Below are 13749 nucleotides of genomic sequence, written 5' to 3' on the forward strand. Positions count from 1 at the left end.
ATGTAAATTCCTTGCTGCTGAGTGGATGACTGATAGTTATTTAAGAGCTATCTTCTCCTCCACTGTATATTTTTCCTTAAGCCTGTAGTCATCTCTTCACTTTGGCACAAGAAAATAATGAACAGTGCACCTTTAGTATTTTAAAATGTAATTTTTGGAGAGGTTTATTAAATACTTTCTTTCCTTATCTTTGCATCTTAGCATGCATGCCTTACAAAAAAATCCAGAGAGAGGAAGAGAGAGAAAGAAGAGACAGAGAAAGAGAGAAAGAAAGAAAGAAAGAAAGAGAAAAAAACCCCTGTAATGTGTGATTTGCCTGCCGGCCTGCCACTCTGGAGGAAAACAAGCCCACAAGTTCCCAAACTTTTTTACTCTATAGCTGTTATACTCATTTCCGTCCCCATATGCCTTAGGCTCCAAATCTTCCCACTTAACCCTCTGGTAATAATCAAGGTAATCTATGAATACAAGCCATATGATTTTCCTCAAAGGATAAAAAAGAAAAAATAAATTTGGATGAGGAAAAGTGAACTGCAGATAAATGGGGTGGAGATGGGGAGAATAAAAGGACAGGAGAAAGGCAGGACAAAATGATCTTCCTCACAATCTTAATTTTGTACTTGGTCATTCATTTACTCTAGATGCAGAATTCCTTTCTGCAGTGAGTGAATTGCCCTGTCATTAACATAAAATTAGCTCCAAATGGTCTTGGCCAAGAGCTTTGAAATATGTTAGTATAGAACCACACACTCAAAAACATGTGGGAATCCATGTGGGCTTCCAGATGTGAGAATCTTCTGTGTTACAAATGTAGTTATGTTTATGTAGCCTAATAATCTGCTCAGTGGATATACTGTAGATGCAGCTGTGCTTCAGTTGTGGTCTGTTATGTGACGCTCTGCCTTAGCGAATGCATCTTGTTTCTTAGAGCGAGTCCATTCTAATAATGGCTACTTGTAAACAAACACTGGCATGCAAGTTAAAATACTCTGTCATGAAATGTAAGGAATTCAGCATGAGCTAGTAGATTGAACTGAGAGTGGAAATTTGGAAAATTTCATGTTTCATTTTTGATTCCTCATAGTATTTTGCTGATAATTGTTTTTCCCTGTCTGATTTATGTTTTATCAGTGAATACTTTCTGCACTAGGATTAAAATTTGAAAGCCTGAGAAAAGTTTGAAGAAGTCATAATGTTTTCTGTGTTATCTAAATAAGCATTTAAGGTAGTGATTTGATTTCAGTTATATTATCAAAAATACAAGACTATCTGAATCTCAGTATAATTACCTGATTTTGTTTTTATCTAACTAATGATCTCTACCCACAGAGATAGTCTGTTGATGCTCTTTTTTCTTTTTTCTTTTTTTTTTTTTTTTTATGTTTAAGAGCCTGTATTATCTTGATTTCTTTAATGCAGTTGTCTTCTGTTGTATGTAGTGTAAGAAGGGAACTGGGAGTATCTTTGGGAAGAAAATTGATCTGTACAGGAAGACTAGTGGGTTGAATAGATCTATAAAGCTGAGCTTAAGCACATCAATTAGTGCCTGAACTCTACAGTATTCAGTCTGTAGCAGTGACTATTAGCTGTTCTTAATCTTTGAATGTGTAAGTACAGAATGGTGACTGATGGTAACCTGAAATGTCATTCTTGTTCACTTTGTAGTGCCACCAAGTAATTTTTAATAGGCACAAATTTTTCAAAGAAATTCTATTCCTTTGCTGACTGAAAACTGTCTTTATTCATGAACATGAATATTCAGTTTCAGGTGCAATCCATACACCTTGTGCTACTTTGGCTGTGATCTCCTTATGTCGTATACATCAAACAGGATCATATCACTCCTGTAGTTGGATCAGAGACCTTCAGGGGGAAAAAAAAATCAACTCTACATCTGATATTGATCTCTCCTCTGAAGTGACAGTAGCTCCATCCTCTAGCACAATGGAAAGTAAATTCTCTGTAATAGTCATCACACAATGAATAAAATTGTTGTTTGACATAAATCACAGTAGCCTAAGAGTTCATTAGACTGTCAGCTGATCCTTTGTCTCTTGGGGGTTGGGTAGAACTGAGGCTTTTATTGTAGAAAGCATCTTTTTCCATTAAATTTTGCATATTGTTTCTAACATTTTAATATATATTATTATATCTCCTATATATCCTATTTCATGGGCAAGCGTATTATGCATATCTAAAATAGGTCTTGTACTTACCATTATAATATTTAAAGTGTCAGGGAGTATTGTGCTTCTCTGTGTTCAGGAGCATTAAGGATTGTAAAAGCTGGAAGTAAATTCCCATTGCAAACTTCTTTGAGCAAAATATCCTTTGCTATTCATCACCATAACCAGCTAATATCAGTTGTTATCTTTAGTAGCAAATTTTAAGAAATGTCCAGGAAAGGAGACCTGTATGATACAAAATGAGAGGAGTGTGACACTCTCTGAATAAGAAAATGACTGAAAAGATACATCTGTGAGCTGTGCAAGCAGTAACAGCTTGAAGGAAGCACTAAAACTGTCCTACAGAAGACAGAAGAAGAATTTCTTCTGTCTCATGCCATGGGTCATGCTTGACATGGTTTAGAGAGGCTGTGTGGCATTTCCCCGGTGAGAAGCTGTGAATACTTCAGTCAGTATGTGACACTGTTTGTGGGCTGGTGCTGCCCAAAACTGTTTCTGACCCCAGTTGCATTGTCCCAGCAGCCTTTTAGCAATGCGCTATTTTTCTTTCAGTAACTAAAATCCTAAAGTGTGTGTGTCTATGATACATAACAAACCAAGATATATGAAAAAGTACATGCTCTGGTAATTAAAAAGCGGTCAGATCTAGCGCAAGACTATGCAAAGTCAAAGGCCTCAGTGCCTTGCAGACATCAGACTTCTGTCCTAACTTTCAGCACAGAATCTATCTAGAACCTGGTGAGGATATTACATAAATGATGTGATTATGTAAATGTATATTTAAATTAAGTTTTAATTGAAAAACATTTATACCGATATAAGGGTTCTGCCAGTGCTTTTGTATCTCTCGAACTGTTTTATGGCGCTGCTTTTAATTAATTATATTTTGACAGAAGAAATTCTCTCTTTTTTTTTTTTCAGACTGAAGAACAAATGAGCCTCTCTGAAGAGCAGCTTAAGACCTTTCTGGAAGAATGTATGCAGCCTGAGAGAACAATAAGTAACGTTACCATGCCAAAGTCTCAGGAATCTCTTTCTTTTGGATTAAGTCCCCCTTCTTACACAAGTCAAGACTCCACTCTTCACTCCACATCTACTCTTTCCAAAATGTTAGTTGAAGACCATATTGTAGGGATGTTAATGGCTCAGGAAAAGGCTGGACTCGAAGACAAAAGCTTATGTGCAGAGAGCGAAATCCCTGGCTACTATATCAGCAAAGCATTGGCTGTTAGTCACTTATCAAAGGATTCACTGGCCCAAACAGAGGAACTTGATGACCTAGAAGGTTTACAGAAGATGGGAGATGAGAGTATTACTGAAGGTTACTTTATGTCAAGAGCACTCAACAGAAAAAGATTGAAGAAACCTTCTTTCTTGGGTGAACCATTATATTGCATCAGCATGAACAATGAGCCATGCACAGAGGCTGACATTCTCAGCATACCACTGCAAACCAAAGGAGGTGAGACTCTTAACAACCCTTTAGAATAGGCTTTTGATTATAAAGAAAAAAACCTAAGCAGGTTCTCACCAAAGATATGCACCAATACACACTGATTATTGTGGTGGGCCAAGGATGTTCTTTTATAAAACTGTGCCAAAAATAATACACACAAAGTAACAGAATGTTTATTAAAATTCTTGCTCTGACATAATTGAGTTTTATGAAATACATCACTGATGTTGATTAATTCTGTCAACTGGAAAACAGTGTTGACAACGCATATGGATTACCTTTTTGGTAGTAGAAAGTCATGTTCCCTGTTCTGTGGAGAGTAAATATTCTCCCAGTAGTTGGTACAATAATTCACTGAAAAATCCAAGTGTTTTGTGCATGTTTTTAATAAGGTGAACTCAGTAGTATAGAAACAAATATGACCTAGCTTTATTAAAAATACTAAACTGCTTTCAGGGAGTTCAAATTTACACATAGAAGATGTCAAAAATCATAAATACTGCACAATTTCTATAAATTACTTTTAGTTTGGTAAAAGAAAGAAAGAAAGAATAGACTTTAACCAGCAAAAAATGAAAACCTCTACTTGGTGTTACAAAAGGATTGTGGAAATGTCTGTGGTTTTTATGTCCTTTACTTATATGCAATTATATAGTGATATTGTAACTTAAATCTACATTTAGATTTTTAGCCTAAGACTACTTCTCTTCCTGGAAAGCCAGCTGTTCAAATAAGCCAGATTTTAGGCAGGTAAAATCTTTAACTTCTTTCATAAAAGTTGTGACAGTATGAAGTTTGTGATTAGAGTGCTACAGTTTAATTTTATTAGAAATCAATACATTTTGCTTTCTTTGTCAAGATTGATCTTTGTTATACTAGTAATATATTCTGAATTTAGAGAAACTTTTTTTCACATACCTTGATAATTTAGAATAATGTCCTAATATCGCTTTGCTATTTTATAATTTCTTAATTATGATCACATCTGTTTCCTTGGTTGTCTGTACTTAACCTTTCTACAGTGAAGAGAATGTTAATATTTTTCAAAGGGATTCCACCTGTCAGAAAGCAGGAAGGCTTGTTATTTCTGCTTTTACACTGCTAAAAAACTTGATATCCAGACTCACCTGCCATATTTACCCCTTATGAGATTTAGGTCATAGCTGCTGCAACACGAAGAAAATAGTACCTATAGAAAAGGTTGGGTGATTTTGGGTTTTTTTTGGTTGGTTAGTTTTCAGCTACCTTCACATGCCAGCTGTGCTCTTCATGTAGATGCAAGCATCAGAAGAACAGAGCAAGGGAGGAAGGAAGCGGTCTGCCTCAGAGGAGAGCGGGGTGGCAGTGGTGGTCATGGGGAACCCCACAGAGGACCACCTCTGCCAGCAGCAGTTGGTCTCACGCAGGAGTAACATGGTTACATTCTACACCACCAGTCTTCCTTGGCAACCAACAGTGAGAAAAACTCAGTACCTTGCTGCCTTCACAGCTTTAGATCTTTAGTTAGAACTTTAGTTAGATCTTTAGTTCTCCTTTAGTCCGAACTGATGTAGTACAGTTAGAACCAAGTGTAACACAGACACAGTTACCACCTCTCATGAGTGTGTTTTAAGATGGCAAAACACCATGCATTGTGAAGTGAGCAGGTAACAGTATACGTAGTCCCTATGAGGTAGTTATATTGCACAAGAGAGGAAGATTTTCACTATTAAGTAAATTTTCATATAGGACATCTCATAGTAAAAGTCTATAAGGTGAATTTATTAATATTTATCATGTAATAATTTAATTATATTTGAGTCAAAATCATGTGTACCAGAGTAATGCGAGGGATATTTTGATTGTCTGTTTTCAGTAGTGACTGAGTAATGTTCGACTGTGTAGAACTCAGTTCTGTATGGTTAATAAACATCTTGGGTTTATGATTGTTTTGCTTACCAATTTTTTTTTTTTTGAGGGGGGGAGTATTCTGAATTTTTAGTCTCTGATTTATTTTAATTTTTTTTGATAAAAAAGTAAAAACAAACCACGGAGATAATTACAGATATTGTAATTTCATCAGGCTTTGAATTTTTGTCTTAGTGTCTAATTTTTTAAAGTGGTGTGAACAGGTAACTTTTAGGCACAATAAAAGTAAGCGCAAAAATAAAACCCCCTTCAGAGGTTTGTAACTGCTAAATATTTTACAGATATCCATGTTTAAGTTTAAATTAATTATATTCAGATGTATCGTATTCTGTTAGTATTAATGTTATGATTAAACAAACATCCAAAATTAGCATTTAAATAGGCAGCAGTCCATTCTTATTATTTTTGTTAATGTACTGTTTACAAGTAAATGTATAGCATAAAACAGAAAACCCTGATATCTTTCCATGGAATTAATTTGTTTCCCACAAAGGTGATTCAGTTCTGTCTGAAGCAATTATTCCTGGCCATAAGCAAAAGGGTGTGATGTTTATCAAATCTGTAAAGTTGCTTAATGTATTCTATAGATAATCTAGTTGTTAGTTCAGACATGATTAGATATGCTAATTGTATTGAGGAATGAAGATCCCAGTGGAATCCAGTTTAAGGCAAATACATCTGCAGATGAAGGTGTGAGAAGTGTCAGGTGTTATTTTTATTTTTATTTTTAAGAGATATTTACATAGTTGAGCTTTGTTATGGTCAATTCTAAAGGACATTTAAATGCGTATGCATAATCTTTTGTAAGTAGTTTGATTTTCTTGCCGACTTACACATGGTTTAAATTCTCTTTAGTGCTGGGTAAGCAAAAAAACCTGTGTTTGTGTGAAGCTGGTTTAGCACAATTTTGGTTTTGCAGTCCTTATGGTACTGTAGTCTGTGATATCAATTTACTGTAATACATTAAATGATATTTTAAGAAAAGCATAATTATGAACATAATGCATATGTATATACTTGTGTATATATATATCTGAAGGAAACTCTCATGTGCCTTCAGAGATAAGTAATTCCTGTTTCTTGAAAGAAGCAGTAATCTACATCTGGCTCATATGCATGTAAACATAGATGATGTTTAATGAGGGAAACAGAATCCAGACTTACCCATATACAGATATAAAAAGGCTAGTATTTCTCAGTTGTATGAGCCAATTAGTAATTATTTCCAGCTCTGTTTTGGGGGGCTATATTAAGTTTTAAGTAGAAGTTGTATCACAAACTGTTTTTACTTTTTCATATTGCAAATAATGTTGTGCTTACAGTGGTTCAGCATATTTTTTTTCTTTATTTTTTCAGATGGTATGAACATTGAAATTTGAGGGGAGAGTGTGTGCTTCTTTGCACAACTGTTTTTCTGAAAGTGTGGTTAAACCTCCCTCAGTGATATTATTCTGATTCAGTATGATTTCGAGCAACCTGAAGGGAATGAATTATCATAATTGAAAATGTTCCATGAGTTGACTTATTCTTAAGAGATAATTATTATTGTCATTATCATATATTGTTGCAGTTTGATTTCAAAATAAACTCTTGCATTTCATTAAATTAAATACCTAAGAAATAAATGTACGCACACATTTGTGTACCTGTGTGTCTGATAGATATGCATGTCTTTGTGAAAAATGTAAAATAAAACTTGGAAAGTTCAGTATCTACTGATGGAGCTTTATTAGAGCAGATGTGAAATGTATATAATGATTTCATTTTTCTTCACACACACAGTCTAGATTTTTCATAAATTTAGCTAAAACCTGGCCTCTGGTTACCCCACTGCAGTTTCCTGGAGCTTGCAGCCTGTCTGATTAAGAGCCCTGACTCAGGGAAGGACCCAGCTGTGTGCTAAGTTTTTTGCCTTGGGGCTGTCTGTTGGCTGGACAGCTGGTTTGGTTGAAGGTTTGACTTGCACAAGTCCTCTGCTGGATTAGAACATCAGCACTTGCCTGCTCAGGTCTGCCTGAATCTTGCCTGCGAAGAGTGTAACCACAGAGCCAACAGTGGTATCCTCTAGTTAAGAAATGTAACTAAAATTGGGGAAATTGCAGTCCCTGGTGAAGGCTTGGCATGAGAGAAAGTGAAGGAGTTCAGAAGTTTGCCCTAGCAGTTACTGGATTGTGAAACATTATAGTAATGGCTACCTGAGGAGAGGGTAATGCAGCTGGCTTGTGTTTGAGATAATAGTAACAATTCATTACAGGTTTTTGATTGACTAGTCTTTACTGGTTTTCCTGATTTTCTCTTTATTTACTCAACTGATGGTCAGTTTTTCATTTCATGCACTGCAGTGTCAGAATAAGAGGACATTATTAAAAAAACATGGTTCTTTTTAAGAAGTTCTTTTGTTAAGGTGGAGAGATATTCTAGCAAAGAAGATTCAATAGATTTTTTCCCATTGACAAACTCTCATGTGATTTGACCTAAAAGGACAAATTATTTCTCAGATCCTATAGTAGCCATTTAACATTCACCAAGAAAAGATGTACAGATAGAATGTTAAATCTACAATGGCTGTTACCACATAGGGCTTACTTGATCTAATCTGAGTGTTTAAATTAATGCACATATCGGCCCAGATTTTAATCTAATTTACAGAGTTGCCATTAGGAGTGGATGCACTCCTGGGGAAGTGGTAATCATGTGGATATAGCAGAGATCAGAATCTAACCTACTTGCTTTTCATTAAAATCAGAATGGGACGTTATATTTGTAACAAGCAAGTACTATTTCTTCTTTTATTTTCTGATATTTTTACTTACTCCGCAACAGCAATAACAAACCTGTTGATACTGGATGTTCTGCATAAGATTGCTGTAAGCACATTTCATGGAGCTTTGTAAATCTCACTTAGATGTATTTCTCATCTTAAAGATGTTAAGCCTGTGTCATAATTTCAATAGCATAAATATGATCAAAGCAATACCAATAAGATTTTTCAAGACTATTTTCTGTGACCGTATGATATTCATGCATTACTGTTCACTGGCTGTAATCTTTCCACAATCCAGTTATTTTCACATTGAACTTGTGTTTTATAGAGACCTTCTCAAAAACAAGTGTTCCAAGTACTTGGGTAGTTTTTTCAAAAAATCAAGTTCTGTTTAGAGATTATATATAGTAAATAATTTTTCATTTTCTTGGTTTATTATGTTATCTTAACTCTCTTGTTGTTATGAAAAAGCTTTTCCTCAAGGAAGGGTCTCTGTTGCTGATTAAGCTTTGCAACATCCCTGAGGCCATGAATGCACTTTTTATTCACGTCTGGCATTTCAGGGATAGGGAGGTAGGTTTGAATGACTGTTGACTTGAAGTGTATATTCCAACAGGAGCTCTGTGACTTAACTTTTAGTCTTGGGAAATGCTGAGCACCCTGCACCAGTTGTAGTCACTGCAAACCACAGGGATGTAGCACTTGTGGCCTGGTATTCCAAAGGTGCGTTTGGTCAGTACCCAAACTCAGAGACTGTCAAAAACTAGTGACCTGCTATTTATCTGTGCTTTCTTTCTACTGCATTATATTAAATAACAGGTTCTTTGGGAATAGTTTCTTTCTTTCTTGATATTGCAAGTGAAATATCAATTCCAAACCTCCTTTTTTTTTTTTTTAAACTTCCAGTTGTAAGTAAAACTGTAGGAAATAAAATTATTTGGTAAAATATGGTTACTGGTAAGATGTACACAATAACAGAGATATTATAGAAAATATGTGACAAGGTCATTTGCTGAAACATCAGCAATACTAGGGTAAAAGGAAAGTTGAGCCCAGGAGGATTCATGGGTTTTTCTTTGTTTTTCCAGTTACTCTGTGTTGTGACCTGCAATAACCCCTCTGTCGGGGCTCACCACTTGAATTCCAGCTGCACTGGAATGTGGCAGCTTCTCCTCAGGGAGTGATGCTGCAGTGATGATTAGGATATTTAAATGAATTTTCTTTTGCAGCCTAACTCAGGATTTGGAAACAGGTTTTCTGAAATACATACCTTCATCTAGCATAAGTTGTATTTGGCAAAAGATTCTATTTACTAGCTTCTTAACCGTCTTTCCTAGCTCCTTCCATCCCAAAACACAGCAGAGCATAGGAGACTGATTTTTAAAGTTAACCTTCTGACATTTGGGCTTTGAGATGTTTGAGGAATAAGAAATTTTGTGTGTGCATGTAGGTTTATGCTGTTTGTTCTCCTTATTTCATACTATGATTTTACAGGACAAGATAGATGCTTTTGTTCCAAAAATGTAATATTGGTGAAATCAACATACCCGTGAAGAGAGGATTTTGGTGTGCTTGTATCTAATTCTGAGCAATATATGACCAAACCTTTCTGTCTTTGTCACTGAGACCCTTCAGTAATATACATACAGTGCTGCCATCTGTAGTGACCAGTGCTCAGCTGTTGATACTGATTTCCTCAAATGGTTATGTTTCAATGCTGCACTGTTTGCCCTTTTAAATTACAAACCCCACATTGTTTTCCTCTGAAAGTGGAAAATAAGGATGATTCAATCATTTTCGTGAACCATATGTGTGTATATATATTATATATAAATTATGTGTATTAATTGAAGATATAATTTACAAAATATACTATAAATTTGAGTAGGATAATTTAAAGAACTACAGCATTGATTTCAGTTTACTGTAGTGGTATGAGAAGTTCAGTCCAGCCTGACGGTTATTCAGATTTAGAGTGATTGCAGGGATTTTTATTTCAAAGAGCACTGAATAAACTAAATATCCTGATTAAAAAAAAGTAAAATTTTTTTGCATCTAGACAACAATAAAATGAATGAAGTTATTCTTACATGCCCAGAATTCAAGTTTAAATAAAGTTATTCTACCAAGGGGTAAAACACCTTTCAGTTTCATCTTAAAAAAAAAAAAAAAAAAAAAAAATGAAGAAAACGCCCTACAAAAATTCTCAGCCTTATGCCTTTTTCCAAGCCAGACATTTGTTGGTATCTACTTTGTGGATCTGTAGTGCATGCTTTCCCTCTCACTTCCCGAGCAGAACTCCTGCAGAGTCAGTGGGCATGCTGAGCGCAGAGTGAAAACAGGCTGTGCAAAAATTATCTGCTGCATAGATAAGAGGAAAGGGCTGCTTAAACATGTCATCAGAGTAGCAAGGACTAGTCCAGAAATGCAAAAAAATATGCCAGTAAATTCATGTGCTGGAAAGGGTGCATTTTTACTTCCAGATCAGGGAGTGATAGGTGAGAGGCAGTTGTTTGTGTCTCAGTTTCTGTAATTTCAATAATTATAAGAACTTTTATATTTTATTAAAACCTCTTATTTGCTAGATAAAATTTCAGCAAATGAAATGAGAATGCACCTTTTTGTTATGCTTCTGAAAAAGGCTTTCTAAGCACAGCTTTGAATAATACCTCTCTCTCTTGCTTTTTATATGCAAAATCTGCCACAGTTGACACCTCCAAGAGCTGACATTTCCTCCCCCACTTATGAATAGAGAGCCTCACCTCTGGTAATCTCATGCAGTTTGAAGGGTAGACGCAGAAGACAAGGTGGTTTGGCAGATCCTCAGGAAGCTGATAAATTAGGAGGGTTTATGAAATCTGGGGAAAAATAACTGATCTTTTTCTTTATTTTTCAACACATGCATTTACTGAGAAATAATTGTTCCTTTATTTGTAGGGACATTTAAAGGTCAGAAAAATAGTTTCCTTTTTAGATAGAATAGAGGCACTTGAATACTACTAATGCCATAACCTACATTTATCCAATTATACGTTTGGTTGAGGGATTGGCTGGAATCCAGATGCAGTAGTTAGAATAAAAGGCTCCCTGTCATTTAAGTCTATGTGAAATAGTTCGCTGCTTGCAATTGAATCTGCAGAACCTTATCTGTTAAGCTTAAAAAGCCCCCAGTAAACTGGAACACTCTCGAGTGTTTAGTAACTTCTAGAGTGCTAAAGTGCATGAATAATTTTGCTTTGTAGGCAAGTATTCTGCATTTAGAACTTTTGAAAATACTGATCTGTGCCATTGTTTTCTTATTGTTTGCTTTGTGTATTTGGTGTGCATAGTTTTGGTGGGAAGAGTATTGCCAGAGGCCTTTCACCCTAATTTTCCAATAACACTGAAATGGTCTCTCCATATGCATTTTGTGAGCAGAGTCATCAAGGGAGACTGACACAGTATTTAAGCAGCACTCGATTTAGCCCTTGTACATGTTGCCTGGGGTAGCAGTTCTTGATTTTGAAAGCAGTTGAAAAATTAAAGACAAATGATGTCTGGGCTTCCTGGGATTTGTTTAAATTTGAAAATCTAAGTTTCTCTATGATACTTGTCTAATTTTATGGATTTCTTGTGGAAGATTTTATCTTCAAGACTTCTGCTTGCCAAACACTTTTCTCTAATGAGTTCTCTTCCTCTTTTTATAACTCTGCTTAAATATTTATACAACTTTGTGCATTTGTTTTTTCTGTCTTGGAAAAGATGAGAAATAAGAACTAGAACTCACTTTGTGGATACCTTAAGATGCTCACTTCGGTAATCTCAGCAATCCTTTCCAAAATGAATTTATGTTGAAAATCTGCCAATTACCATACTATGGACTTCACTGCAAAAATCGTGCCAATATCAGTGAAAATTGCAGTATTGTCATAAGATGCAGATTTGCTATGGTTATTTCCATCTTTATATCTTATAAATATCTACAGGTTAAACTGCTACACCTGTTGAATATAGTTTTGATGCAGATAACTGCCTTAAAATGTAAGGTACTGCATTTGCTTTGGCTCTGAGAAGAGTGGTAAGAAAACACTGCGCTCTCTTCAGTAGCCTGAAATTCAAAGATTGCTCATGCAAAAAAATTTGACCAAATACCAAGTAACGCTAGAAGTGGCATGCATCAGTTGGTACGCTTACTTGTCCCACTGATGAGTCTCCAAGGTTTTGGGAGCAGCAAATTTCTGACAGGCTTCACCTGCAGAGTTTCTGCCCTGTGAAGTGTGACCATTATTCATGTTTCTGTTTAGTAGTTGTTTCTTTGGGCTAGTCAAGGCTGAACATACCTCAACTATGACTCCTGCTTGTGTCCTACTGTATTCATACTCACCAAGCAAAAAGTGGGTGGACTTACTTAAGCTATGGGTTACACAAAGCACGTGGCTTGCCTTTTTTATTCCAGCGACAGTAAAAGCTACATAAATGCATGTAATAAATTAGATGAAAGTTAGGTATGGGCTCAGACAAGGTCATTGGAATAGGTTGCCAAGGCTATCTTCCCCACATCAGCAGCAGTTCTCTGTTTCAAACTTCTCATTAAATCTACATATATCCATATGGAGACATATCTATTCAGACAAGTGGTTGGTTTTAGGGTATCTCGTTCTTCCTGCAAGTACAGTAAAGAGATCTCTCCAGGTGTGAAATGTCTTTGGTTTTTGTAGTTCTCAGTCTTCTTGGTGTCCTTGGGAGGCAAGAAGAGAGTTAGACATCAGAACTGCAGGAGATTTGGTACAGCAGCCCCAGATAAAATCAGATGGGTTACACTAACAGTACACTCCTAGAACCCCGTCAAGCAGACAATCCTGTAACTGGTGAGGGCAGAAATTCAGCACTCCCTCATATTGTGGAAGCAAAACAGGAACTCTTTGTTCTTGTTCTCAGTAGGAAAAAAAATCAAATATACATGACTGCCCTCAAAAGTTTAGTGACACAGAACAGGACTTTCTCCTCAGGAAAAGGAGACTTAAAGATTAATTTCTGTATCTGCAGGACCCCCTCAATACACTTCTATTGTGGGTATCTAGCACTCCTAATAGCACCTGGCTTTGCTGAGCAGCATGAGATGAACTGCTGCAAGTAAAGACTGAGCAACCAGTCTTAACTGTTCTTATTTTTAGCAGCATGTTCTGGAAGTTGATATAGTGCCATGTCATCAGCTTTTTGATCACACTAGCAGTTTCAATCTTGAAGAGTCTAGATTCCTCTGCCCCTGCAAATAGCCAAGATGCTGCCTCTTTCCATGTGAAAGGGGGTATGATTGAAATCCCTCGGTGTTTTGCTTTGTGGCTGCATCAAGAGCAGCATGACTGTGTCTACACAGAAATCTTTAAGTGCAGCCTTCAGAATCAGATGTGCCAGCTGCCCGTGCTACATAACTGCGAAAGTGCCTTGAAGTGGAG

At 36.1% G+C, this 13749-nt stretch overlaps 1 protein-coding gene across 11 annotated transcripts in view; it reads left to right on the plus strand.

Annotated features, from left to right (window-relative positions):
* FSIP1 (fibrous sheath interacting protein 1) overlaps nucleotides 1-13749 on the plus strand; it is a 97841-nt gene that overhangs the window by 69435 nt on the left and 14657 nt on the right. For 3 of the 11 annotated variants that reach the window (XR_005562559.1, XM_039378743.1, XM_039378742.1), the window contains exon 12: nucleotides 3108-3648. Coding sequence is in view for 6 of the 11 variants with exons in the window: in XM_039378743.1 (XP_039234677.1) it covers nucleotides 3108-3648 (541 nt within the window). In the remaining 5 variants the exon portion in view is untranslated. The other 8 variants (XR_003539963.2, XR_003539964.2, XM_039378740.1 and 5 more) reach the window with 8 other exon arrangements.

The sequence above is a fragment of the Pipra filicauda genome, unplaced genomic scaffold, assembly GCF_003945595.2.
Source record: "Pipra filicauda isolate LSUMZ 115617 unplaced genomic scaffold, ASM394559v2 scaffold145_size1923396_pilon, whole genome shotgun sequence".
Classification (NCBI taxonomy): Eukaryota; Metazoa; Chordata; class Aves; order Passeriformes; family Pipridae; genus Pipra; species Pipra filicauda.